The sequence below is a fragment of the Amia ocellicauda genome, chromosome 19, assembly GCF_036373705.1.
Source record: "Amia ocellicauda isolate fAmiCal2 chromosome 19, fAmiCal2.hap1, whole genome shotgun sequence".
NCBI lineage: Eukaryota > Metazoa > Chordata > Actinopteri > Amiiformes > Amiidae > Amia > Amia ocellicauda.
The window spans coordinates 17,480,164-17,506,489 of record NC_089868.1 but is presented as its reverse complement, the minus strand read 5'-3'; the positions used below and the strand labels follow the sequence as shown (position 1 = coordinate 17,506,489).

General features: G+C 36.8%; 1 protein-coding gene across 4 annotated transcripts; it reads right to left on the bottom strand.

The window, feature by feature from the left end:
* Positions 1 to 2,247: 2,247 nt before the first annotated feature.
* On the bottom strand, positions 2,248 to 10,024 carry kif2c (kinesin family member 2C). Of its 4 annotated transcripts, none has more exons than XM_066692119.1 (22): positions 9,846 to 10,024; positions 9,237 to 9,331; positions 8,945 to 9,049; positions 8,465 to 8,513; positions 8,222 to 8,263; positions 7,242 to 7,364; positions 6,944 to 7,066; positions 6,736 to 6,836; positions 6,242 to 6,337; positions 5,969 to 6,023; positions 5,689 to 5,851; positions 5,356 to 5,446; positions 5,176 to 5,239; positions 4,982 to 5,067; positions 4,638 to 4,780; positions 4,260 to 4,464; positions 4,051 to 4,161; positions 3,893 to 3,960; positions 3,624 to 3,708; positions 3,437 to 3,538; positions 3,142 to 3,244; positions 2,248 to 2,746 (listed from the first exon to the last, which is right to left on the bottom strand). In XM_066692119.1, the coding sequence occupies exons 1-22, from the start codon at positions 9,907 to 9,909 to the stop codon at positions 2,670 to 2,672; spliced, it is 2,151 nt and encodes a 716-aa protein (XP_066548216.1). In that variant the 5' UTR covers positions 9,910 to 10,024; the 3' UTR covers positions 2,248 to 2,669. The 4 variants fall into 4 exon arrangements, with proteins under 4 accessions (XP_066548216.1, XP_066548217.1, XP_066548218.1 ...); XM_066692120.1 differs by having other exon boundaries at positions 8,957 to 9,049; XM_066692121.1 differs by lacking the exon at positions 8,222 to 8,263.
* Between the last annotated feature and the right edge of the window lie 16,302 nt (positions 10,025 to 26,326).

Sequence of the window (26,326 nt, the reverse complement as noted above, 5' to 3'; positions counted from 1 at the left end):
ATGGCAGTTGCTTCAATGCATTTAGGGGTGTGGTCCTGGTCAAGACAATCTCCTGAACTCCAAACTGAATGTCTGAATGGGAAAGAAAGGTGATTTAAGCAATTTTGAGCGTGGCATGGTTGTTGGTGCCAGACGGGCCGGTCTGAGTATTTCACAATCTGCTCAGTTACTGGGATTTTCACGCACAACCATTTCTAGGGTTTACAAAGAATGGTGTGAAAAGGGAAAAACATCCAGTATGCGGCAGTCCTGTGGGCGAAAATGCCTTGTTGATGCTAGAGGTCAGAGGAGAATGGGCCGACTGATTCAAGCTGATAGAAGAGAAACTTTGACTGAAATATCCACTCGTTACAACCGAGGTATGCAGCAAAGCATTTGTGAAGCCACAACACGTACAACCTTGAGGCGGATGGGCTACAACAGCAGAAGACCCCACCGGGTACCACTCATCTCCACTACAAATAGGAAAAAGAGGCTACAATTTGCACAAGCTCACCAAAATTGGACAGTTGAAGACTGGAAAAATGTTGCCTGGTCTGATGTGTCTCGATTTCTGTTGAGACATTCAGATGGTAGAGTCAGAATTTGGCATAAACAGAATGAGAACATGGATCCACCATGCCTTGTTACCACTGTGCAGGCTGGTGGTGGTGGTGTAATGGTGTGGGGGATGTTTTCTTGGCACACTTTAGGCCTCTTAGTGCCAATTGGGCATCGTTTAAATGCCACGGCCTACCTGAGCATTGTTTCTGACCATGTCCATCCCTTTATGACCACCATGTACCCATCCTATGATGGCTACTTCCAGCAGGATAATGCACCATGTCACAAAGGTCGAATCATTTCAAATTGGTTTCTTGAACATGACTATGAGTTCACTGTACTAAACTGGCCCCCACAGTCACCAGATCTCAACCCAATAGAGCATCTTTGGGATGTGGTGGAACGGGAGCTTCGTGCCCTGGATGTGCATCCCACAAATCTCCATCAACTGCAAGATGCTATCCTATCAATATGGGCCAACATTTCTAAAGAATGCTTTCAGCACCTTGTTGAATCAATGCCACGTAGAATTAAGGCAGTTCTGAAGGCGAAAGGGGGTCAAACACAGTATTAGTATGGTGTTCCTAATAATCCTTTAAGTGAGTGTATATATATATATATAAACTATATATGTGATATAAGCATAAATGCATACTATAAATGTGTGATATATATATATATATATATAATTATACACACATTTATATCCATCTATATACAAACTGAGCTATGAAAAACTGCTTAAACTGCTTTAGTTTGAATCAATATACTTACTGCCCAAATCCATGTTAGAGATTACCTTTCTTTATTTGGAAGGAACACACCTTTATCCAGGTTTTCCCGATAGATGACATTCCTCAAATAAAGGCACTGCAGAAATCAGGCTTAGAGGTCAGAAGAAACTGAAGACTGCCTAGGCTACAGTAAAATAAGTCATCACATTTGATAATTTAGTTATTCGTCCATATACATACACCATGTATCAGACAGGTAAAAATATTGAATAGACTTATTTCCGAACCATGGGTAATGTGAATGTGAATGCCAAGACATAGCAACTATGAGTCATCTTACGAAGGCTTAGGGAAAATGTCAAAACAGAATGTATACCTGTTATGCATGGTTCCAGAATAAAAACAAGATATCAGGCAATTTAAATTCAAAATGGGCTTTGTTAACAGTGGCTTACTATAACTATTTGATTAGTTATTTCTATTAAACCTCACTCCTTTCATACTAGAACCATAAAAGGCAAGACATGGTTTAGGTAAATGTCAGGTTGTATTAGTTGAGTCTTAAATCTATAACAGATGCGTCAAACTCAATTTTACCATGGGTCAAATGATAACTTCATGTTTCAGTTGAGGGCCGCATAAATATTTGCTCATCGCAATTTTAACAATTCAGTTGTTTCAGCAAGATTCACCACTGTTGAAATGACTGAAGGGATTTGTAGTTTTCACACACAATTTCCTAATTCACAAGCTGTCGCAGGGCTAATGACTTCATTAGAAAATCACCTTTATGTGGGGCCAAATTCAGCTCACAGCAATGTTTGATATCCCTGACCTACAACTTTAAATATACTAGTTCTAATTTCTGCAACTAAAATAAGTTACCCAATTAGAATTTAGTAAAATAGAAGATGAAGGGTTCCACTGGCCGATATAGCCTTATATAAAAGGACAGTCGTCGGAGAAATACTCAAATTTGCAAAAATCATTTTATTACAAGATATACAAAGGTTGGCTTGAGTTTACAAATATAATGTTATGTGCAAAAACTTGTGTACATTGTCTTTGCATGTTCTCTGCCATTTCGGTATTCAAGCAATGTTTAATGCTGCTTGCAACATAAATCATTAAGCAACAATGTAACAATTAAACATTGTAAATACATTCTCAACTTTAAAATTTTACATTTTGAATGTAAATTTACATCCACCAATGGTTAAGAGATATGCACAATCACAGTATACAAACTACCACTCTACATACAAGAGAAAGACCGATCCTGGATAGAATTTGGATTCTAGTCTCAATCATAAAATATAAGGAAACAGATTACATCACACACAAATAAAACAAAGATCTGCAAGAAAAGACAAAACAGAAAGTTGTTGGGCTTCAGCGAGGTCCATTGTCATGTCGCTTCCTCGCCTCCTGCTCTTTTTCTATTGCAGACTCTAAAGCAGTCACGTTATCTGAAGAAATACATGTTATACTCTTAAGTCAAAAGGATTACAACTCACACAGATTTGGTTAAGACTGCATAATTCAGGGCGATCAAATCTGAAAATTATTGAAGACCAATTGGCTAGTTGGGGGAAAGTACAAATTTGATGATTTATGTATACAATTCAATAAATTCCATAAATATTCTGATGTGTGAAACAACAATTTTATAGCCTTATAGCTATGGAAGACCATTTCAATTCAATTAACTTTAAAACCTTCATTAAAACCTGTCATGCCAATTTAAAGACATGATGAAATGGTTAGATTAGAATTAATGAGTTTTACCTTCTTTACTTTTCATTTCTGCTGCCTAACCTTTTCCAAAAGAACATGACTAATATTACACATTTATACTACTTACCTTGTAGTGATTTCTCTCTCTTCAAAAATTCCTTCAGGTGAGCCACAACTGTTGATAAGTCATAATCTGGCTCTTCTGCCATCTTCAAGATTTCAGATCCTTGCTGGAAGGGGAATTTAGTTTTTTACATTAAGTCACAGAAATTACTCCTGGAAAAGCACATTGAGGACATTTGATAGTGCCTTAACAGATTGCAATGTGTATCAAAGGTTATACAATCACTGGAAAGATGAATATGTAAGTATATAAATCAGAGCAATATCATCTTAGACGTGACAATTTTCAAGTTCCTCACCTGGATGATGTCTTGGAATTCTTCCCAAACCTTTTCTTCCGTTTCTGTGACTTGAGACATCGCTTCGTAAATACTGGACATTGAAGTTGGTAAGACAGTGTCCTTTGAATTAAACCAGATTGTGTTAGTGCTGCAAAGACCCAACATGCTAGTATAGAAACAAGAAAAGCTTTCAAGCAAAACTCACATCTGAAAGACTGGACTCGTCCACTTCCATCTCATCCTTTTCACTCGACTCGTTTCCGTTTGATGTTCCATTCAATTCCTTTACTCTACGAATAAGGATACAAAAAAAGATGTCAAATAAGTCTGTCACGTGTTAAAAACGATTTAAGATTGGAAATGCTTAACACAGATGTATTCATTTTTCATCCTTGTATAAGCCGAAGAACAGCAAGTACCGTTAATGATTTTTCAGACATTTAAAATCTAGGCGCCAGGCCCAATATACAGTACCTGTCTGCATATCGAAGAGTATTCAGTGTATAATCACAGGAGGCCATACCAGGGGAAATCATTGCAATCTACAAAAAAGGCAAAAAAGAGACCAATGCTTCCGAGATGCTGTAAATTAATTCAGGGCTCTAAAATGTGGGAAAATAAAAAATCCTCACCATGCAAGTCCTCGAGTTCTCCCCTATGAAAGAGTCCCTCAGAACCTGAGTCAGTTTGCTCATTCTGAAGGGGGTGTGGACCTGGTTCTGTCCAAGGGCTCGAATGCATTCCTGAAACACAAAACACACTCGTCAGCCCAAATTCAATAAATGTAACAACTGAGGATCATGATCCATTTAGCTATGAATAGTATATTAAAAATATTTACCTTTAAAGCCAAAAGACTTCGGTTAATTTCTGACGTTTCCAATAGAGTCTGTCGGTCAGCGCTGCTCACATCAGAACCGCGCTCATTCCCCGCCAGATCAACCAGGGAGAACTTGCCGTGCAGCTTTCCCCCCTTCCGCAGAATAATCTGCAAAACTGCGTGAGAGCGGGAGGAATTCGCGTTGGCAAAGGTCTGTCCTGAGGTCCTGCAAGAGGCAGATAGACACTGTTCTCAATCCACCAAGAATAGGCACGTCTGAACAAGTCTGGTAACTAGTGTTTCAAGACAATTGTAGAAACTTGTGTGTGCTGAAAGGGTTTAGTTTGGGTTCCCATAGATGACAGGGAAATGGAAATCACGGAGGTGTAAGTCACGTACCTGCAAGCGCTACCGATATCGATCATTTTGATGACGTCTTCAGCAGATGAGATGTACACTTCCTGCAGACCAACGACCTGGACTTGCTGCTTGCCATCTTCCAACACGCGCAGTTTTGCTTTCTTGTTTAACAGATCGAACACCTTCGAAGGGGAAGGAACAAATGTGCAAAAATCTTAGAAAGTACAAGCTGGTAAAGAAGAAAGAATGGATGTTAAATATACAAGTTCTTTGACCAAAACAAAATACCAACTAATCTTAGGATTCTCAATTCTAGCTTTCATTTCTATACTTCACCCCCAAGTTGGATTATGCTACGAACAAGATCACTGAAAAATTCTTACCTTGCCATTATAGATTTCAAAAAATGACACGTGTGGTTCGAGATTGGAATACTTCCGCTGGCTCAGAAGTGAAAAAACATCCTGTGCTATAGTTTGCAAGAGCAGGATAAAGAGAAAAGCAAATAAAGGAGATGAATGTCTCATTAATATATCTTATGAGATGATTGCATGAGAATTAGGAGTTTTAAACTTACCTACAAACGCATATATTCCTGCAGAGCTGTTTTGGGTTTTCCCAGAAAAGTCACCACCCATAGTCTGTAGCACAGAGCAATTTGTGAAAAACTGAAATACTTTTTACTTTTATACATTGAAATGTACCTACAGTGCAGTTTATTATAACAATAAAAGCCTTCATTTTAGATCACACTTACGTGAGTTTTTCCACTCCCAGTTTGACCGTATGCAAAGCAGGTTGCCATGCCACCCTCAAAAATAGTCTGAACAAGTGGTTTGGCAGTGAATCTGAGAAGATAATTGTGTTGTTGAAAATGTTGAGTGCTTCACCATTGCACAGATTGAGAAAATGCCTTGGTAGAACAGTCACACAAACACATCCAATACCTTTTAAGTTAAACTTAGAGAAATTCAGTTCATTTACTCTCCTCACCACACTGTATATAGATTTCTTAAACTAAAAATCCCCATAACATTCTTTCTAACCTCATCCCACATTAAATAGCAAAATAAATGTTTCAGTACTGTACCTGTACACAATGTCATTTGTGGCAGTTTCATCAAAAGAGTAGTCAAATTTGAAGATCTGATTCTCCAGGTACTTTGTGAGATCCACTTTCTGCTTTGGTTCATGCAGAAGCAGCATTCCCTTCCCAGGTACTGAAACCACATCGATTTCCTTCCTTGCATTCTCTGTTTTAATAAATATACATTAAACTGAGTGTTTTTATTGGATTTAACATTTACAAATTTCAAATTTGAAGTTTATTATTTTCATAAATGTTACTCTGAATTTCCATTAGCTCATACCTTGTTTATTAAGTGGCCGTTTCCGGACACACACACAAATTCTATGATTTTCAACCTAAAGGAAAACAAACAACACTCATGGGTTTGTTTTGAAAGCATGCTAAGTACCGTACAGACACAGCCAGTTTAGATTAGAGTAAACGGTATGAGATTTTGACAAGGAAAGTTTACAGTAAATAGTATTTAAACTATGCCTGTTGACATTTCCTTTGGGAAGGTTATTTTTCCTAACAAAGGGATTTAACCTGGGAAATGGTCAGTTTAAAGACTTACTGGGTCTGTTAAGTTGATGGGTTTGCATTCTAGAGTCTCTCGATATTCCCGAATCATCCTCAGGAACTCCCAGTTAGCTCTGTTCATATCGCCATCCTACAAAAAAACAAGCAACTGACAAACTCCTGTCCAGCTCTAAAACTCTTGTATGCATGACAGATATAAAAGGTTACATTCCAGAGCAGTTTAATTTATACATGTATTCAATGAAAACTGTCCTGTCAGAACTTGATTTAACACCACTATAAAAGCATGGCACCCCAATAAAAAAGAAGAAATTATGGCATCATGGGCAGAAAATTAGGTTATGCAATTGTAGTGGGGGGGGCAATTTACTTTTACTCGAGATGCCACCTTGTGGAGATTTCATGCATTCCTGTTTCTCAAGTGTGACATGGGATTCATAATAATCTGAAGCTCATTAAGGATGTACATTAAGAATAAAATCTAAACAATTCCACTAGAAACTACTGATCAATAAAAGACACTCGTACCTTTGCCCTCCTGGCTCGTATCTGAGAGTGTTTGGCTTGGGTCACTTCTCTTTTGTTCTTCATTTTTTCAACCTCGAGTACAACGGTGGACTTCCGTTTCGCTGAAAAATAGGACAGGTGCTACAGACTCTATAGAGACGCAATATTTAGACGCCGGGTTCAGAATCCATTTAAGTTTATTCATGAAGACAAATTAGTAAAGGCTTACCCGAATTGGCAGAACCATAGACCTTGGATAAAGACGGTAACGGATCTGCCTCCATGCTGTCTTCATGAACTTGCGGCAGGACTGCTAGTTTTGCCCCATTTTTTTTCCTGGTGTTACGAATTGCTAAATTAAAAGGCAAGGTTGCAGCATCACATAACTTGACCTACAAGAGTAAGATCTTGACAATTTAATTTGTTCAGAGGAAGAGAAAACAAGTTTGTCAAAGCTGTTTGAGGGGACAGACAGAGATGGATTACCAAAAGCCTATGCTCCTAAAGCAAGCCCTTGAATTCCTTACCTGAACTATTAGAAATCGAACCCTTAGCAAATTCTGAAGACAAAAATTCCTCTTCTTCTTGAGGTTGTGGTAGAGCCGGACGTTTAAGGACATTTGTTCTCCGCAAACCCGACCTTCGACTCCCTGAGGGACACTTCAGTCATTATCCATTAATCTTATAAGGCATTTGCATTAACCTGTATTATTAGCAGTACGAAATAATGGCATGATGAAAAATTAAAACAATAAAATCTAAACAATTCATGCATACCTCATGCAAAACTCCACAATTGCTTATGGCAGACTACTACCACCAGACAACCTCATACTAGAGTAATACATTGATTAAATCAATCCTTTTGGACTTTCTCAGACAGGTCATGTCATAAATTGATCAGATGTGTGAAAGCATTGAGACCTGGAGTAGGGTACAGGGTTTAAGCACAAATTAAACGTGATTGTTAGTATCAGAATGAATATTCGAGGTGGTGACCAAAAAGTGATTTTAGTTGTGAAGTTGATTTTTTTTTTTATTCTCAGCAGCATTAGAGAGACAGCACCAATTACCAATGTAAAACAAATGATTTTTGAGGTCAGTGAATACCCTTCTAGATTAGAAAACTGTCAGAATCGCACCATTTGTAAAATATAAAAATGTGAGCGTTAAATTTGAATTGTCACTTTATGACAAAATATTGTTTACTGTGAGCATTACAGTGCAGTAAAGTCTGTAGACTAAAGTCTCAAAACTGCACAAAGGAACTGTTCTATTTTACTTATGGATATAAACAATGGATCACAATTAATGGGACAATCAGTTTCCAATTATTAGAATAATTCAATCAGTTCATGTTTAGGATAGCAAATCAAATTGGAATTTACAGTTCTAAGAAAACTGCCAACTTTGTTAATGCCTTTGGAATGTATAACGGCAACTCAGAGAAAATGATTAGTTGATTCTGACAGCCAAATCATTTAAATGAGCAGAGCATGCTTCATACCCATGTTATCTGGCAGTTCACTTTGACGAGCAGCAGAGCTGGCTTTTGAGAGGGTAAAAACATGTACCGTTAGCCATTTCATAAGATGGGGTGTTTGTGACATCATAAATATCAAGTTATATAAAAAAATAACTATATAAATTGTATTCCCCTACCCCACCCAACTCCTAAAAAGACCGAAAAGTCTTTCAGAAAGTCTAGTAATTCTAGATCACATCTGAAAGTTTCCGAGAAGGTACTTACATTCGGGTGGAGCTGGTATTTTTGACAACTGAGTTCTGCGTTCTAATTTCTAAGATTGAACCAAAAAAGACAAACAAGAGGTCTTAACAAAAAAGTTGGAAATGATCATTTACAAGATTAACACAAGTGTTAACCTAACACTTAATAAAACAAAGGGAACACACAATGTGCAAGGATGTCCCATTTATGAGGATGAAATGAATGATGTCTTATCATATCATATCAAGTCTGGAAGCAACTGGTACCTGTAAGCCCTAGAACTGCAGTCTTACAACCATTAAACATGATAATGAAGTCCTTTAGAGTACACCAGTAAACCACTGATTTGTACTCACTGCAATGCACCAACTCATTTTTATAGTGGTGTTGCTAACCTTGTAATATGATGTATATGGTGGAAATAGTACATTCATTTTGTGACATGCCAGCTAACAAAACTAGCATGCAACATGTAACAAAAAGTATATTTAAAAAGCCTACTGGCAATCCAACATTTTCTTTTAAAGGTGTCGTCTGTGGCTGGAAACTGGCCATCAGATGCTCCAACAGCCCCTGGTTCAGATTCCATAATTCCCCAAAGTCCACCTGCAAAATGAGCATCACATTGAGAAGCTTTCACCACAGCCTGCCAGATCATGGCTGTTTCTTGAGCAATGCATTGCACAAATCCTCACACTGGTTAAAGGTCTGAATGCAATTACATGCCAATCATATGTGCACTTTTTAATCAACAGTATACTTGTACAATAGCCCCTGTGGGTCCCTGGCTCACCCCCTTGGCCTTGGTGTTGGAGTTCTCCTCCCACTCCACCGTCACGGCGCCTTTCTTCTGGTTGACCTCGGTGATGCTGGCGCAGTGCACCCGTCCTGCAAACAGCACTTTCATCATTAACTGCAGTGGTAAAGCATACTTAAACTGATTTTAAGGAATTAAACAAATTCAAACCTTAGGTCACTCGCTATTATGACGCACGCCTCTCCCCTGGGTCATACTGACGTCAGGCTACATGGAGTTATTCTTGGTGTCATTTCATAAAACACGTTTTGTACACAGGCTAGATCTGCTTATTTCCCTGACATCACCAAACACACATATGTAACAGAGCTCAGGACTCACAGCACAACACAAGACGCCATTTAAAGAAGTCAAATGCCTATAATCTGTGTAGGGAAAAAACGAAATTGTTATCTAGTCACATTACATAGCTAAGGTATTAAGGTTTCACCTGGAGGAAATACAACGTTTAAAAATATATATAGTGTAATGTACTACAAAGTACTTAACATACTGGAATTATTTAATCAGGTGCAAATCAAATTAATTCACATGTGAAACTAAAGGTAGCTCTGAACTTGTGTTAATGAAAAAGACATGTCCTACCGTCACTTCGCGCAATCTTAACAGACAGCCCCGGAGCTATGAAGTTTATAATAGCTGGATTCATTTTAAAAACATATAAAACTGCGAAGCTATATTGCAAATGTTCCCCCTAAAAATAATAATCTAGTATAAGCCTGTATCCAACCGCCAAACTTTTAAAAGTCGTCACCGGAAGCACGATAAAGGATGCCGGGACAATCGTGAGGGATGCTGGGAGGTGTAGTTTGTGTGTAGTTTGCGAGCAGAGCGCCACAGTGTTTTCGTATCGTGTGTGTCTATATATTCAGTGTTACAAAGAGTGTGTGTCTGGACTTAAAATAAACCCGAGCAAAACAAAAGCTATTTGTTAAAGCTTAGAGAATTGTAGTAGGTACTCAATGAAGTGTGTGTGTGTGTGTGTGTGTGTGTGTGTGTGTGTGTGTGTGTGTGTGTATATATATATATATATATATATATATATATATATATATATAGCTCTGGAAAAAATTAAGAGACCACTGCAATTTATTCTTTACATGCATGGCAGCCACTCCATTCCATTCATATTTTTATTTGGTATTTGGAAGAAATGTTGTCAGTAGTTTATACAATAAAACAAAAATCTGCTCACACACACACACACACACACACACACACACTCACACACACACACACACACACACTTTGCAATACTGTATTTAAGAAAGTTACCAATTTCAAGCATTCTGGTATTGTTAAAGTAAAATTCATTTATGTAAATTTACTGTGGCTATTTTAAAACTGTGAAGACAATACTCAGCTAGTTATCTGTATGTATAAAAAGTATATATACATAGCTTAAAGACATCTTGTTTTGATATCTAGAGCAGAACATATTAATGTTAACATTATAAGTTATATCTTACTTATTTTGTATGTAATTAAAAATACATGTTAAAAGAGATTAATAATGTAAATTGACATCTTAAAAGAGATTTAATTTGGCAGAAGATGTCAGTGATGTTAATTACTAAAATGCCACTAGGTGGCAGTGTAATCCCTTTTGAAAATGTAGTCCTTTGGCGCTTTTAGTAACAGTGGTCGAGTTACAAGCAGATGAGTGAAAAACATTCTTTAAAGTAGTTCTAAACCTCATTGTAGCTGTTCAGAAAAACATACAAATTGTGTTTTTAAATGCAATTTAAATAGTATCTGTCCGAAAGCATGGTGTCCCAGTAATCTAGTAAACCTAGAATAATTATAATAGTGCTATTAGGAGGCCATGTGAGCCACCTCAATACATGTGCTTGTATGGAGATCCAGATATCTGATTGCATTGGGGTTATTTACAATCAGCATAGTTATTCTACATACATATATTTATGGAATGATGCCCAAGTCACTGACTGAATTAAATAGCAGGAAATGTTTGGAAAATCCCAATACGTTTTAAAAACATAATAATCGTATTTGGATTTTCTTCCAGTGTGGTAGCAGGGAGCTGTAAAAATGTGATTGACTACACGCCCGAGGCTTATTTTCATGTAGTTTCCCAGTGAAGATGAGCTGTGATTTAATCTTTAACACTCAGTGCAGCCGGTGACAAGGAGCAGTACTGTATTACCTTTGCTTGTCAGCCCCCATCAGTACAACTGCAGTAACAAGGTGAGCCCTGGAAAAATATACCCACTTCTTTTCTGTCAGAATCTTAAATGAGTTCACCAGGAATTTGATAATGAAGCTGGTTTCGCGCCCAATCTTTCTTTTCATCTGCTGTTCGGTTATCAGATAGTTGAGAAGCTGTAAGAAATGTAAGAAGTGTTGACAATATATCAAAGGGTATTTAAGCTGTATTTTAATTGGAGGGGTGTTGCATGGTGAAGGGAATATTTTGAGTGCCTAATGCAGAAAGGGATATATATTTAGGAAATGTCTAGCATGAAAAGAGTCTTATCTTTCCCTCATATATTCCCTAAGGGTTTCCCAGACCTTGAAGTACAAGCCTTCATATGCAACTAAACAAAATGGCCTGTGCTCCATTCTCATACAGTATCTTCTATGCCTAGGGAAAGCCAAACGGATGCAGCACATGCACAGTTACAAGTCTAGATGTGATATGCTCTGCATCCTTCCTGGAGATAAAGATCTGCTGTCTGATCTGCATTGGAGGGAGATTTTTCTGGAAATAATTGGAAACTGCAGGTAGTTTAAATACCTGTGGAGTCAACATCTTCTAAACTGCAGATGGAGTAACTTATTGCGAAGTAAACCGTTTCAAACGTAATCCCTTCTGGCATGGGTGGAACGGAGAATTCTAGAATGCGGTGCAACGTGGTCACAAGGTTCATGTCTGATCAGATGCTGTGTTATTATAAGAGCTCTGCTCAAACGGTTCATTTCTCATTTGCAATTTCAGTTGGACTAACCTGGGGGGCTGGTGTGGAGTCTAGACGTTATATGTTCAGTGGGGTAAATATGCCAGCACTGCACGGACTCAAATTATAACAGGTTTTTCTTTTCTTTTTACCTGGTGATGCTAATGAATGCGGTTTTCTATGTGAAATGTTGAACGTCTTGAGATTTCCTTTCAACACCACCGTGTAAAAAAAACCAATATATTTTCCTGTTGAAACACGGGTATTGAGGATTGCTAAACTCACTGATTAAAATGACGTTGGTGACCAGACAAAAATCAGAGTTCCCTTAGTAGCCGCTGTGAAACAGGAAGGAAACTATCCTTGCTTCATTGATCTTCAGCATGAGTACACAGGGTAAGGGATCAAAAATGTGGAGTGTACAATGCTACTATTTCTTCATAATAAAGTCAAACAAGAAAAAAACGAATTAATTCATACATAAATCCAACTCAAATGATTCCGGCACTTGAAATTTTGTGTATGTAACTGATCAGTAAATGCATATCATGTACCTGTCCTAACATAAACTTAATTAAGTTTATTTGCTTTTAGTACTCATTTGAAAGAACACTTTTAATGGTTATCTATTTCTTACAGATACCTTCTGATTGATAGAGCACAGGGTTATGGAATTTGCCTCTTAGTTTGCGGATTTATCTTCACCCAAGGGCTTGTATTCATGTGACGTCTTTCTGTTGGACTAGCACAGCCTCGCCTGTTTCACGTAAGAGTGCAGCCTGCAGCGGTAACAGCAGAATTAAACTGTTATTTTCCCATGCCAAGAGAAAGTACCAGACAACTGGCATTATAGGCCGAAATAATGGGCTGGGTACTCTAAAATCGGAGCTTTGAGTTAAAATTATGTTCTTTTGAAAATCCTTACTTCTGAAACTGTGACCTATTGGAAAATCAATGGTGAAATACACATAAAGTTTATTGGAATTAACAGCTAAGTGTATTTTTTATTTGTCCATATGGTACATATGATATGTAAAATGGTTGCCGAAAAAAATCTAAGGATAGGAAAAATTTCAATAATGGGCCAAATTAGTCAGGCTGCAGAAGTGAATCACAGTTGGATTTTTATGCAGTGCATTTAACACATTCAAGTTCATAGCACAACAATCCCTGTTCCGAGGCCCAAGGCCCCAGGAAGTTGAATGCATACAGCAAACCTTTGTACTGCTGCCTTGTCAAATATGTTCAAATCATGGCCCAATTGAAATTCAGAGCTGAGCTGAAAAGAAAGAAAAAAAAAACCTCAATTAAGAGCAGCACACTCGATACTTTAAACACCAGCATGGCGTTGGCTTCGGTGAGTTAAATGGAAACAGCTGTTCCAGATACCCATATTATATTTGACTACTGGCTTAATGCTTCAGGATAGTTTGAATTGAGCAGATCTTCTAATTAAAATATGTTTGCTGAACTACACTGCTGGAAATGCACACTGTGTAATTTGGCATCATTATGACAAAAACAAAATACCCATTGATGTCCTTCTATCCACCCCCCTACACAAATACGATAGTCACCATATAGCTATTTACAAGTGTTTATAGAGCTGTCACCAGGTTTCTAGGATAGTGGGTGATGAGGTCTGTTTCCTGTGGCCCACGAGTAGGCGGTGGCATATGCCAGTCTATCTCTCATTAGTGATTTTTTAAACATGTTTAATGACTAGGCATCATGTTCATGGAAGACAAATGAATGGGCCAGAAAACAAACAGGAGTCACGGATATTGTGAGGTAAAATCAAAACAAGTGCCGCTGAAATACACATCTGGCTCCAAGGATGGATAACAGATGGGGCAGATATTTCAGTGGCCTCAGACTACGGTCTGGAAAGACAAAGAAAAAAGGTGAATTGAAATAGTTTGTATTTTAATGATACTGTACTCATAATAATGAACACTGCTGAATGTGTTGAATTAAGCATCGCATGCAAAAACGGAACTTATTACACAAAATACTTTCATTGTGAAAACCCACTGCATTCCCCTTCGGAGGCCCTAGCAGAAGACCATATGCTATTCATAAAACATTAATTTAGTACAGCACAATTATGTGTCGGGAGCCACAGCAGAATAATAACACAATTCATAGTGTTAGATCCCTTATGAAAAACAAAGAACGAAAGAAGAAAGATTCTCTGTATATATGTTAATACAAAATTAAGCATTTTCCTTATCATCTGATTTGTTAAAGGTCACGTATATCTCCTAAGGAACGTATCTCTCTAATTAATTATTTGAGAGGGGAGATTGTCCTTAACTTTATGAATACAACATACATAAATTGATTCAAGATCAGGGAACTCTATTATAATGTTTAAACCCTGGCCACTTACTATTGCCTTTTGCCTTTACCAAGCTAGCAGAGTTATAGAAATGTATATACAGAAATTATGGTCATTACAACATATAACCAGTATGGCCAGGAATGGTGCTGTTGGGGCACCAGCATAGGAAATAGCTAGAATCACACACAGGTGTCCTAAAGCTGCACTGAAGGCAGTGAATCAAGACTGATATTTTGCAGTTACATATCAGATGTGGTGTTTGTAAAAGGTTCAAGGTTGTGTGAGCACAATCACAAACATATTAAAATACCACCTCGAATGAATGGGGAGTGAATCACAAAGCTAACAGGGTAAATCTTTTCTATTGTCACTAGAGAAGTGACGGACTGAGCCTTTTGTTTTTATAGTGTGGAACCGCCAAACGCCCGATTACAGGGCATTCCCATAACCTCTTCATGGGTTATATAAACCTGAGATGCCCCTGTCTGGATTTAGCGAAACTTGAGGGAGGTCTTGTGTTTTGGCGAAGCAAGGAGACACCCAGGCGAACGCTCCAGATTTTTATTATGACTGTGATCATTGTGGCTGTTTTATGGTAGCAGCCTGAGTGGATGCCAGAATCCTCTCCAGTCACGGAAAGGGACAGTGACGGCTGCACTGCTGCGGTTAGGATGGGTTTCCCAGCATGCCTTTCAGCTTCTTCAAAGGCCTAAGTCCTGAGTAATACACAGCAGCAGGCTACATGACTCATTCGCTCTCTGAGTCAAATGGAAAAAAGAGTCAAGAGATGACTTCCTAAATGATAACCACACCCAAGGATCACATTGAAAAACTGTTGTAAAATGGTAGAGAAGCTATTGAAGCCTCTTTCAGTGTCGAGTAATTAAACCATCTGTAAATATATGTATTTATTTATTTTCCATACATGAATTCCCTAAAGGAATCTACATCTGAAAATGTCCTTAAAATGTAAAAATATAAATATAAATATACAACAAATGCAAATCAATAAAGAGGGAAATAACTGAAACACTTTGACTTTATCCTTAATAATAAAGGCATTGTACATTTTCTTTAAACTTCCTTAGCCTTTAATTCCGTTTCCTGCATACAGTGAAGGAAAATCTGTTAATCATTGCATTGGATCTTTAAGGTTTCCATAAGCAGCATACTAATAAATACTAATGGCATGCAGATGTGGCCTTTGATGAGGTTCTTCATAAACAGTGAAAATTCACTCCTATAAATTATTCTCAGGCCTGATTGATTGAACATAGCAATTGGCCTGGTGAAAAACAACTTCCGTGCTTAAAAATAAATTAAGATCTCTATACTCTATCACACATGGGATCGAATGTGTATATGCCATAAAGCTACCTAAATCACAGACATGCTATACAAAAGTTAAGAAAGCTGTTGCTCATTTGCAATTAACTAAACAAATGTATTTTTGTCAAATAAGTGGGTTGAGAGACATGAACACTGTTACTCTTATTACTAATTACAATTACAATTACAATAACAGAAAAAAAAATGACAACAACAAAAACATCTGATCCAAAAATATTTATTAGAGATCTTTTGAAATTCAAATAGGTCCCTCTTCAAGACAATCCTTGACCTATTTCTCTAAAGCCGCGACTTCTCAGTGCTATTTAAGGAACAGACATTAGTGACGAGAAGTCTGCGGGGCTTTTATTTTCAAATTTGCTCTGAAAACCATGAGAAAATTAAAGGGTAACATAAGACAAAGCCATTCTAGGAGAATTACTGTGATGGATCACAGCCATTTTGAGAAAGGGTCATATTTAAGGTTAGAAAAAGCACTACACTAGATTTGGTGATTTTCTAATTTGTCTCCAGATAACTGTTTGGCACAAGATATCACATAACGTCAAAAGATCAGCCTCGGTCATTACATTTTCTTGATTGACGCGTGCAGATGTGTTTAGCAATTATTATTTAACTGTGCTGAATGACCTTCTCGTTATAAAAGCCAAAGCCCTGTAGTAATCTCTGTTTATCACTTTTGTGGCATGTGCTAACACAAATCTGCAGTACTGCTACTTAGATACAATCAATACATACTATTTCAGCAGGATATTAAAAATGCTGTCATGAAGTGTGAATGAAAGTTGTGCAAGAATACATAAATACATTCATTAATAATGTAACCTCTAGGCAGTTGTCACAGTTGTTATTTATGTTCATAAAATGTTAAGCAAGTTCATTTGCATACAGTTGACAAGTTTTATTTCAGGTGTTTTACCGTTTGAAGCAGTACTTAAGGTCTAGGATAATGACTGTATAATAGAGCACAGGTGAAAATAAAAGAATTCAGTTTTTGATCATTTAACACACCAAACTGTGACTCCATACTTTCTTTTCCACATCAATACATTTTTCCTACAACTCATTTCATAATTTACTTTAATAATTTTTCAATAGGCCATTAACGCTTAGTTTGATTGGGTTCTGTCCCAATCTTCCAATCATCCAGTCTTAATTTATCCATTAAAAAAACACAATCTTAACACTAATGGAAGTCTATGTTGAGTGTGTAATAATAATAATAATAATAATAATAAAAAAGTCTGGTATATTCTTAACAAAATAGTGTTGACCAATAAATGGATCAATGGGTTACTTTTAGTTTACCTAGTCGGAGAAAAGATACTTCCATTTAAACTTGTCTTAAAGATGTAACTCCAGTTGGTTCTTCGTGGTTTTAAAGCTTGACATCCCCCTAACATTAGCGGTGTAAATTTGAGAAGCGGGAAAAAGAAACAAGAACAGTCTCGTTTGCTGTCTGGATTAGCTGACTCTCATTTGTGTCTTTCAGCACTTCAGGAAGGTTACTCTCAGCATGGGAGGTCAGTAGGTACCGCTGTGACTGTGTACTTTTTATATATAATTTAAGAAATACCTTAACAGCTTGTACATTTTAGCAGGAAGGGGTCTTCTTTTACTCCTTTATCATAATACATAAAGCCAAAGGTTGACGCTTTTTGAAAGTCTTGGTCAATCTGATGATGTAACACATCTTAATCTCAGTTTTGTTCTCTTTGTGACCATGAATGACCACATTTGTTCTTTCATTAAGGCCCCCTTTTATTAAGAAAGGAGCAGCGTTGACAGATTAAAAGGCGTACTGTGTCTGCTAAGTGGGCACGAGGCCGACTCGGCTGCCAAGAAAACCTCTTCAAAGTGGTGGGGGCCTTGTTGTGATTAGCAGGGCCGACTCCCTGGAAACACAGGCCTTTCTAAAGCGGGAATCCTTTGGAGACATGTGGCTTACTGACTGCTGAGGCTCTGGAACTAATCCCTGGCAGGGGCAGAACGCTTCCACAGGATACTGTCCCATTTCCAAGAGAGAGAGGGAGAGAGGGAAAGAGAGAGAGAGAGAGAGAGAGAGAGAGAGAGAGGGATCCCAAAACTGTCTGCATCCTTAGGAATCATAATCCTTCTGTGGAAGTGGGCTATGAGTTTACACTAGTGCCAAAACAGGGAGTTCTCCATTCTGCACGACTCCCTCACCTGTTTAACTGCCCCTAATTCTGCACAGTACCTTGGGAGTAAATTCCACAAATATCCGAGACTGCAAAATGCTAATTTCTCTCACCCTTTTAAAGAATAGCACAAACTAATTTCCGTACTGGAGTTTCTAGACAGATAAAAGTGATGCAAACCTGTGAGATAAATGGAGAAAGGTGTCTGAGGTCACTGTAACCTGCTAGTGATCAATTAACTTAATCTTATTTCTTTGTGTAGAACCTATAGTATGTTCCACGTAGAATATGAAAGGAATTCTATTTTGGATACCATGGTACTGCAAAATCATCTACCTAATTGACACTGCCACGTCACACAGATGGGATGGTTACACAGTGATTCTAAGATTAGAGTTTAAATCATTCCAACCCCTTGCCAGTTCTCTTTCACTGAGTACTGACCTGGGATCAATGGGAATGGTGAATCGGTGAGTCAGCACAGTATTCCTCTGGCCATCTTGCAAAAGGACTGCAAGATCAAGGTCAAGAGTGGCCAGGCACACTTTGAAATACATTGTGAGCAGCTGTCTTTTGGCATCTGTATATTGTTCTGCTATAATTGGTAGTATATTCTATTTGTGTATTAAACTTTAAACACCTACAGTATAGAAAGGTAGATATTATAGAAAGGAATGTTAAGTAATCAACAAACAAAGCACAAGAAAATAAAAAAACAGCTAGTAATCTGTTAGTAATAGAGCTAGTAATAGAGTCAGTTTTAGATTTAACACACACACACACACACACATATTATATATATCAAAATATCACTGTAAGATCTTTGTGTTGGAAACATTTTTTGCAGATTAACTTTAGTCACACTTTCTGTCTAGAGTCTTTGTGCCAACTAGACTGAACTGGGGGGGCATATTTAATCCTAAATGCTGTTTGCTCCTTAGATGCTGCCATTCGTAAATAATCTGCCTATTTTCCATATCATTTTCTTTCTATAAAATATTTCATAGAGTATATCTTAGTTTACCTTGGTGCCTTGATGACCACTTCAGTAGATGTTTTCAGCTCAATAACATAAATGAAATGAGCTTTCTGATTATCTTTGGTCATTTCAGTCTTAATTGGCAGGTGTTTTCCAACTGCTCTGTTAATTGCTGCTATACTGTTCAATATTACTTATCCACTAAAATTGGAAAATCATATTATACTATTTGCCACTAAACCAACAGGAATATACTATAAATATTTGGTTAGTGCAGTTGTGCTCTCACAATTGAACTTCTTGTAAAGTTATTCTAATTGGGAAACAGAACTGGAGTGGTATCAAAGAAATGCAACAGCTGTGCGAGCTCACTGCCAATGATTACCAATTTATTTTTTGAAATCTACTCCCTGATATTAACACTTCTGAAATTGAGGTGCTTACATAAAATTGCAGAACTAGAGTTCAGGGGTGTCAAACCACAAATCTGTTCTCAATGAGTTGTATTTTCACAAGCAAAGGGATGGAACGCAGCCCAGTAAAGTGATTATTTATTTGCCACTTTGTAGTTTACTGTTTTCTAGTGTTTTATCTTTAAGAAAAAATAATTGTATTTTGTTTGTTCTCTTATCATTTTGAAAAATGCAAATCAAAATAAAAAAACAAACAAAATATGGGGTTATGACATGTTCCACCAACAAGTAAAAAAACATATTAAATTCAAAGCTTTGTTGCAATAATTGCAAACACTGGAAAATCTGAATATGATGGAATACTTTTCTGACATCTTCCGACAAAAGTGGAAGTGAAGAAGAATGTGTCAGTCTCACTTTAAGGGTGGATGACTCAAATCACAAACATTTCAGCTTCAGGAAAGCAAAAAACATACTCTGCAGGGGATCTATCTATCTATCTGTCTATTTGCAGTCCAGCTGTTCAGTTCAGCTTAATTATATAATTTAAGGTGATTAGATCCACATTGCAGATAACTCCATTGCAAGGTTTTGGAGTGGCACTTTGTGGAATTGACTGCCTGTCAATATGCAAATACTTTGGCTAGGGTTCTATATAATTATTAAAATTATGAATTAACACGTTTTATCCTAGATTAAATACAAAATGAATTAAAGAGACACACAGTGATGTTTGCAAATTAAACTACATATTAATAGAACACAGTTTTAGTCTTAAAATACAACACTAAAGCAGGAAGATGGTAAAGACTAATACATTAATTTCATATTGCATGCTTAGGGTTTTAATCCATGTGATTATATATGCAAAACGGCAGGTGCAGCATGAATGTTTCGTGTATTTCCTCCAGACAAGAAGACTGACAGGAAAAGGAGAGACTCATTCTTTGAATAAAAACAAGATTAAAAAAAAACAAAAAACATTTGTTTGACGATTTTACCCAACCCTAATAACCACTGAATTTGAATATTGAAATGGAAGATGTTTAGTTTCCTTTATTGTGTGTGACTGATGCATTCCCTGCCCCCAGCTCACTCAGCTCTTCTTCAGCTTTCCTGTTTGAAAATGACTTCAGCAAGGAGGCACAAGTAACACACAACGCCAAAAGACAGAGCCCTGGAGCAAGGGGTTAGTAATGCTTAAGTGTTTTTCAAAGAGGAGTTACATCTCCTGCAACAGTACAAATTATTTTGCATTCTGTAACGTATGCAATAGTGTTTGACTCCACAGGCTATATCTCGATAGTGGTAGATTTGGTAAACACTGAACAGCATTGCTTGCAAGTCTGGTCAATAACAGCTCTTTGAAACAAACTGAGATATTTTCTGTTGTAAACGTTTCCCCCCCAAAAATGTAAGTGTAAAGCATATGTTTCAAATAAACCATTTCACACAACTTTGTGTTTAAGTCCTTGGCACTGTACGTAAAGCCTCCCAGAAGGTTTCTTTATTGTAGCTATACTTTTTTGAGCACCATAATTTTGGACTTTGTAAAGTACGTGTGTGGTTAAGGTTGGAAAAAATAGGGCCTCTTTGAAGAGCCATTGTAAACTGCAATTAAAGCGGTATCTGAAGTCAAACAAGTTCTCCTTTTTCCATTTATTCTGACTTCACTACATACAACAAAAAAGTCTGTTTTTTTAATGAATGTAAACACTGGATGCTGGGAACAGGACTTTCAATGTAACTTTTCGAGATTCTACGGTCTATATCCCTGCTTTGGCAAAAGCCCCTTCCCAACTTTGTGCTGAAATACATTTTCTGTGTTATTAAACCATGGAGAAATTGTGTCTTATTGAAAATCCTGTGATTTACAGATGGATAAATATACTTTCTGAATACTCCAGGGCCTAAATAAATTTTTTATAGCACTGTAAAATATATGAATGCCTTGATTTTGAGTGTGTATGTTTGAGAGTACGTTCTGGACTCTTTTTGGGATTTTAAGCATGCTTAACTGTATGTTTAAACCATCTACCTGATGTTAAAAATACATCAGTGCTCACTGGACTCAGTTTTCCCTGTGGGCAAATTGTGGGCAAATTGCACCTGTAATTCATTTAGTGTGGAATGCACAGCTTCCCCAAAGGGAAAACAAGGACCATTGGGTATAATGAGTTTGTTATAGTGACTTCAATCCCTTAGACTCCCAGATTTAAATCCCCTGAGTCTTGGGTCTTCTTGATCTATAATTTTTCAACTGTCATGCTCAGATTTATTTGGAATTCCATTTCCCAGAAATATTGTATAGACAAAACTCATTAGATGGATCTAATGCATTACTATCCTTGGAGACACTGTACTTATGACTGCAATAATGAACAGAATAATCAAATTTAGGCAGCCCTTCCTGGTATTTGACAGGCACTCAGTCCTAAATATTTATCCTGTCATTTACCCAACATTAGGTTTGATAGACTGTGTCACGGATGACCTTGGAGAGCCGCTTTTGACGCCGACTATTGAATCAGGTAGCTAAAATCTGAAGGGAGCTAGGTTAAGTAAAGACTGATAACCTGAGGTCTGGGAATTGACAAATTTGATTGTGGTTCTGCTAAGCAGGAAGCAATGTGGGATTAATTATGATTCAGGAGAGCTGCAGTAGTGGGGAGTATGGGAGCTGCCTGCTGAAAGGAGCTCAGTGTCCCAGGAGACACTTGATCAACTGTTGTAAGCACTTCTGATGTCAGCAACCTCCCCAAAACATTTACAAATTATAGATGATGTGGTCAGCTCCACAGACACAGCTGCTTGGCACTGATCCAGCGGCCAAAGTGCTACAAGCAAGAATAGGTCTACAGTATTCGTAAGGAAAGCAACTGATGAAACATAGTTATATCAACCAGCTTGTATGACTCTAAGCTCTGATGTGTTCCCCATTCTCAGACAAGTTCTGAGGTATCTGTACCTGAAGACAAATTGATTAATGTTGGATCTTGAAAAAGACACCATGAGATGACACAGGTTGTAGAGATCTCATGGCTCACTCTCCTTCCTCAGATACCTTGATTGGATTTGAAACACAGTGCAGAATTAATTGACTTTGAAAGTACGTGCAAAATGGAGAAAGAGATTTTTATTATATGAAACACGTTAAAATTAATAATAATAATGATTTTAATACTAAAATATTAATTTATCCAAAAAAACATACTACTAAAAGTCACTCTAAATACTTCCATAACAATTGCAATTCCACTTTTCATTGCTTTAATTAACGTCTTCGGAACGTTTTCTGCTGGATTAGTACAACAAAAACTACTTCTGTTTAGGTGGTGCAATTCTAGCTTGTGTAACTCATTTGGATGACAATTTTGATCGAATGAGCCCTGATGGTGGTTTTCCGTTCGAAAACATCTATTACATTAATGGTCCTCTTTATAGTTATACTCTTTCTTTGAAGATTAACTCTGAAACTAAAATGCTACCGTCTGATGTTCGAAGCACTGAAATTGTAACATGTTTCTTCCATGTGTGGTATGTTATTTTTTTTCTTCATTAAATCTAAGCCTCCAAGGTGGGTATTGAGTAAAGACTTCATAGTTGTTTGTGGTGCTGGGGAACTGCTTTTACAGGTGTTCTTTTTAATGACATGATTTTCCAGTTCAGACTACAAAAACAAACAAACAAACCTTCAGATGAGGATAACATTACATAATAATCACATTAAGATATCAATCACATAAATGGCACATAAACACATAGTTTGCAGTACTAAATTAAATATAAGTTTTCCATAAGAATAATGATGTCTCCATAGTAAATATATATATATATATATATATATATATATATATATATATATATATATACATCTAAGAGGAATAAACACTCATACCCCTCATGAAGCACAAACTGTTATTTACCATGTGTAAGCATCTAGAAAAAAATAGAATGAACAATGTAAAAGACAGATTGTATGTAAGACCCACCCATTACCCCTGAGCTAAATCTTAAGGGAATAGATACATTAAATTACATAGACTGTGTAGAGCATAACTCCCTAAAATGCATTTGTGATTTGTTAACTGGAAATAATTAATATTCTTTGCACAGAATATTTGACTCATTTAAAAAAATGTATTTGTCTGTGAATCTGTTTTCATTTCTGCAAAGAATAACTGTGGGAATAAGATATAACATTGGCAGTGAAATAGAAAGGAAAAAAGAGAGGGTTTAAGAGGGTAATTCATTTTATATTACATTCTAGTAGCATAAAAATGTGACACAATGTGCACAAGTGTTTTTCATTTCAATTACAGTCAAGTTTACAAGAAATCTACATAAGATAAAAGGTGAACCAAACAGAAACTCTCACTTTCTTTCAAACCCACCTACCTCCTCACATATATTGTGATGCACATCATGACCAGAAATATAAATGCCTCATGCCACACATGTGGTTGGGAAAACCTGAAAACCGTTTTAATTTCCTGTAAGACGGGCCTCTACTTTCAATAAAGAAATCACACATTTCTTTTTAAGAACAAAATGATGAAACAGGAAATAAAACCTTTCCCTGGTGTTCTATGTTGCATTTGAATGAATGTTTCTAACTACACCTCACACAATGTATTTCATGGTACAGGAATAAGAGCATAGATAAATAGCCTGGGATTAATACATATATTTCATGTATAGGAAAGTCTACTAAAATTATCATGTGGCAATATGGTCAATATCAATGATTTTGCTCTTAAAATGCCTGTAGAATAACATTAAAGTAACATCAAAAACTTTTCAAATATGTTCAGAAGTGTTTTAATTGATTTATTTTTTAAGTTTTAAAGTTTTAAACAAAAAAATGGCCTTACGCAATGCTATGTTTCATAATGATGCATTCTTACCACATTCCTGGGGATGCCCCTAACATGTGGTCAGAGATTTTGGCAACATTAAAAATCATTTGACGTGTTCAGTCACATTAACTGATTACCGAAATCAACTGTTAAAATTTAAAAATAGTAGAGAAAGATGAACCAGATGAATGCTTACTCATCCATGAATATTTCACTGCCAGTATGAAACATTTAGGCAACCCAGTCCTTCAGGAATACACAATTACACAATTCATAAACATATGAATTTATTTATTTTCAAATGTCATAACAAGAGACAGCAAAATAAACATACTCATCTTTATATCATTGTTTATTCATGTATATGCAATAGTCAATGCTATGTAAGACTAATTATATTAGGATTGCAAGCAAAGCACAGGGAATTTGCTGTCTGGTTAAATAGTTAATTTGATATAAAGTACAATGTAATTATATTGTTTAACATTTACAAAATACAACTATGTATACAATAATACAACCACAACTAAATGATTTCAATAAGCACCTGAAAACACTGCATGCCCAAAAGTGTTGAAAAGACCTTCTTTGTTGTCAACCGTTTGGAAAAACTCTGCTTCTATAATCTATTGAAATGACAAATGACAGAAGCAGTGTTCCACCAACATTCCTCTTAGATAATAAAATCAGGCGCTGCACACTTCTGCACCCACGGTGACGCAGGAGGCCGCCGCCGCCGCTGCAGAAACACGCCTTTGTCTTCTGCGAGTTGTCTTTGTTTTGTGCTCCACGTCTCAAGGGGCAGAACTCCGGTTCCTGCTGAACTGAGCCAGTGCTCAATAAATCAACTGTTATCAGCTCAGTAGGCACAGGAGATTGAGCCCTAGTCGCTGAGTTCCTCTGTGCTGGTCCTGGGAAAGCTATGGCAGTCGTACTTGTTTTGGATGCTGGCTGACGAGTCACTGGTGATTCAGTTAAATAAATTGAGTCTTTTGGGACAGGAGGTGACAACCCCACAGCTCCGGCTTTCAATTGTGCTGCTTCGACAGTTGCTCAACTGATAGTGGGGAATGTTGCAGCGGCGTTATTGACCATAGACATGCAGTGCACACACAGAGATACCACCAAAGTCTCAAGGGACAGTCCTTGATGGATTTAATTGAATGGACACCTGCTGCCTGGAGTTATAACTTGCTCCAGATGACAAATGCACTTGCATGTAGGCAGATTTGTTAATGATGCCTTAAGTAGTACTCATGCCTCACTCACAGGATTGCCACACAAATAGAATATCTCAAAATGAATACACATACATACACAAGGGGGCACATTTAAATAACATAAGAAAACAGGTACTTATGAATAAATAAAAATTATACTAATAGTTTATATAACTGTGCTCATGGAATAAAGCAAAAAAAAAAGGAAACCAAATCTAAAACAAGACAACATAGATCCCACGCACCTTTAAACACCTGATGATTGAGCATTATTTTACTGTTTGCCTCCAGGTAGATTAAAAAAGAATCATTTATCAGGTTCAGTGTCACTTTAATCTGTCTGCATTCACAAGGATATGCAGCACATTGTAAGTATCAGATGTAATTGTAAAATCAGAAGTCACTGCCCAAGGCAAAAGCATACAATGTGCAAACGTATTCCCTGCACACACTAGTGTAGTAAAGTACGCTAGTATGTTTGGAATTGATCGAAAATGGCAAATAAAAAGCGAAAGAGACATTTATAAAACAGCATGGGCATTAGAATTACACTTCTGCTGTGAGTTAAAAATATTATAAAAATGTAATTAGCTGTATATACTCTTTACATAATGTATATTAACTTACCTGCAACATTTTAACGCACACATTTTTTGTCATTGTTATATGTAATAATAATTGTATTTATAATAAAACCATAATTTACATTTATGTACAGTATTTGAATAAAATCCTAATATTATGTAGCCTAATTTGAATATTTAATGCATATTTTGTAATGCAGTTATTTTCAATTCTTAAAAGTAGAATTACAAATATTAAAC

Excerpts from the sequence above, each read along its gene's own strand:
- kif2c (XM_066692119.1), bottom strand. The coding sequence starts at position 9,909 with ATGAATCCAGCTATTATAAACTTCATAGCTCCGGGGCTGTCTGTTAAG. Across the intron at positions 9,332-9,845 it reads TAAGATTGCGCGAAGTGACG|GACGGGTGCACTGCGCCAGC; the intron begins GTAGGACATGTC and ends TGCTGTTTGCAG. Across the intron at positions 6,024-6,241 it reads CCATCAACTTAACAGACCCA|GTTGAAAATCATAGAATTTG; the intron begins GTAAGTCTTTAA and ends GTTTTCCTTTAG.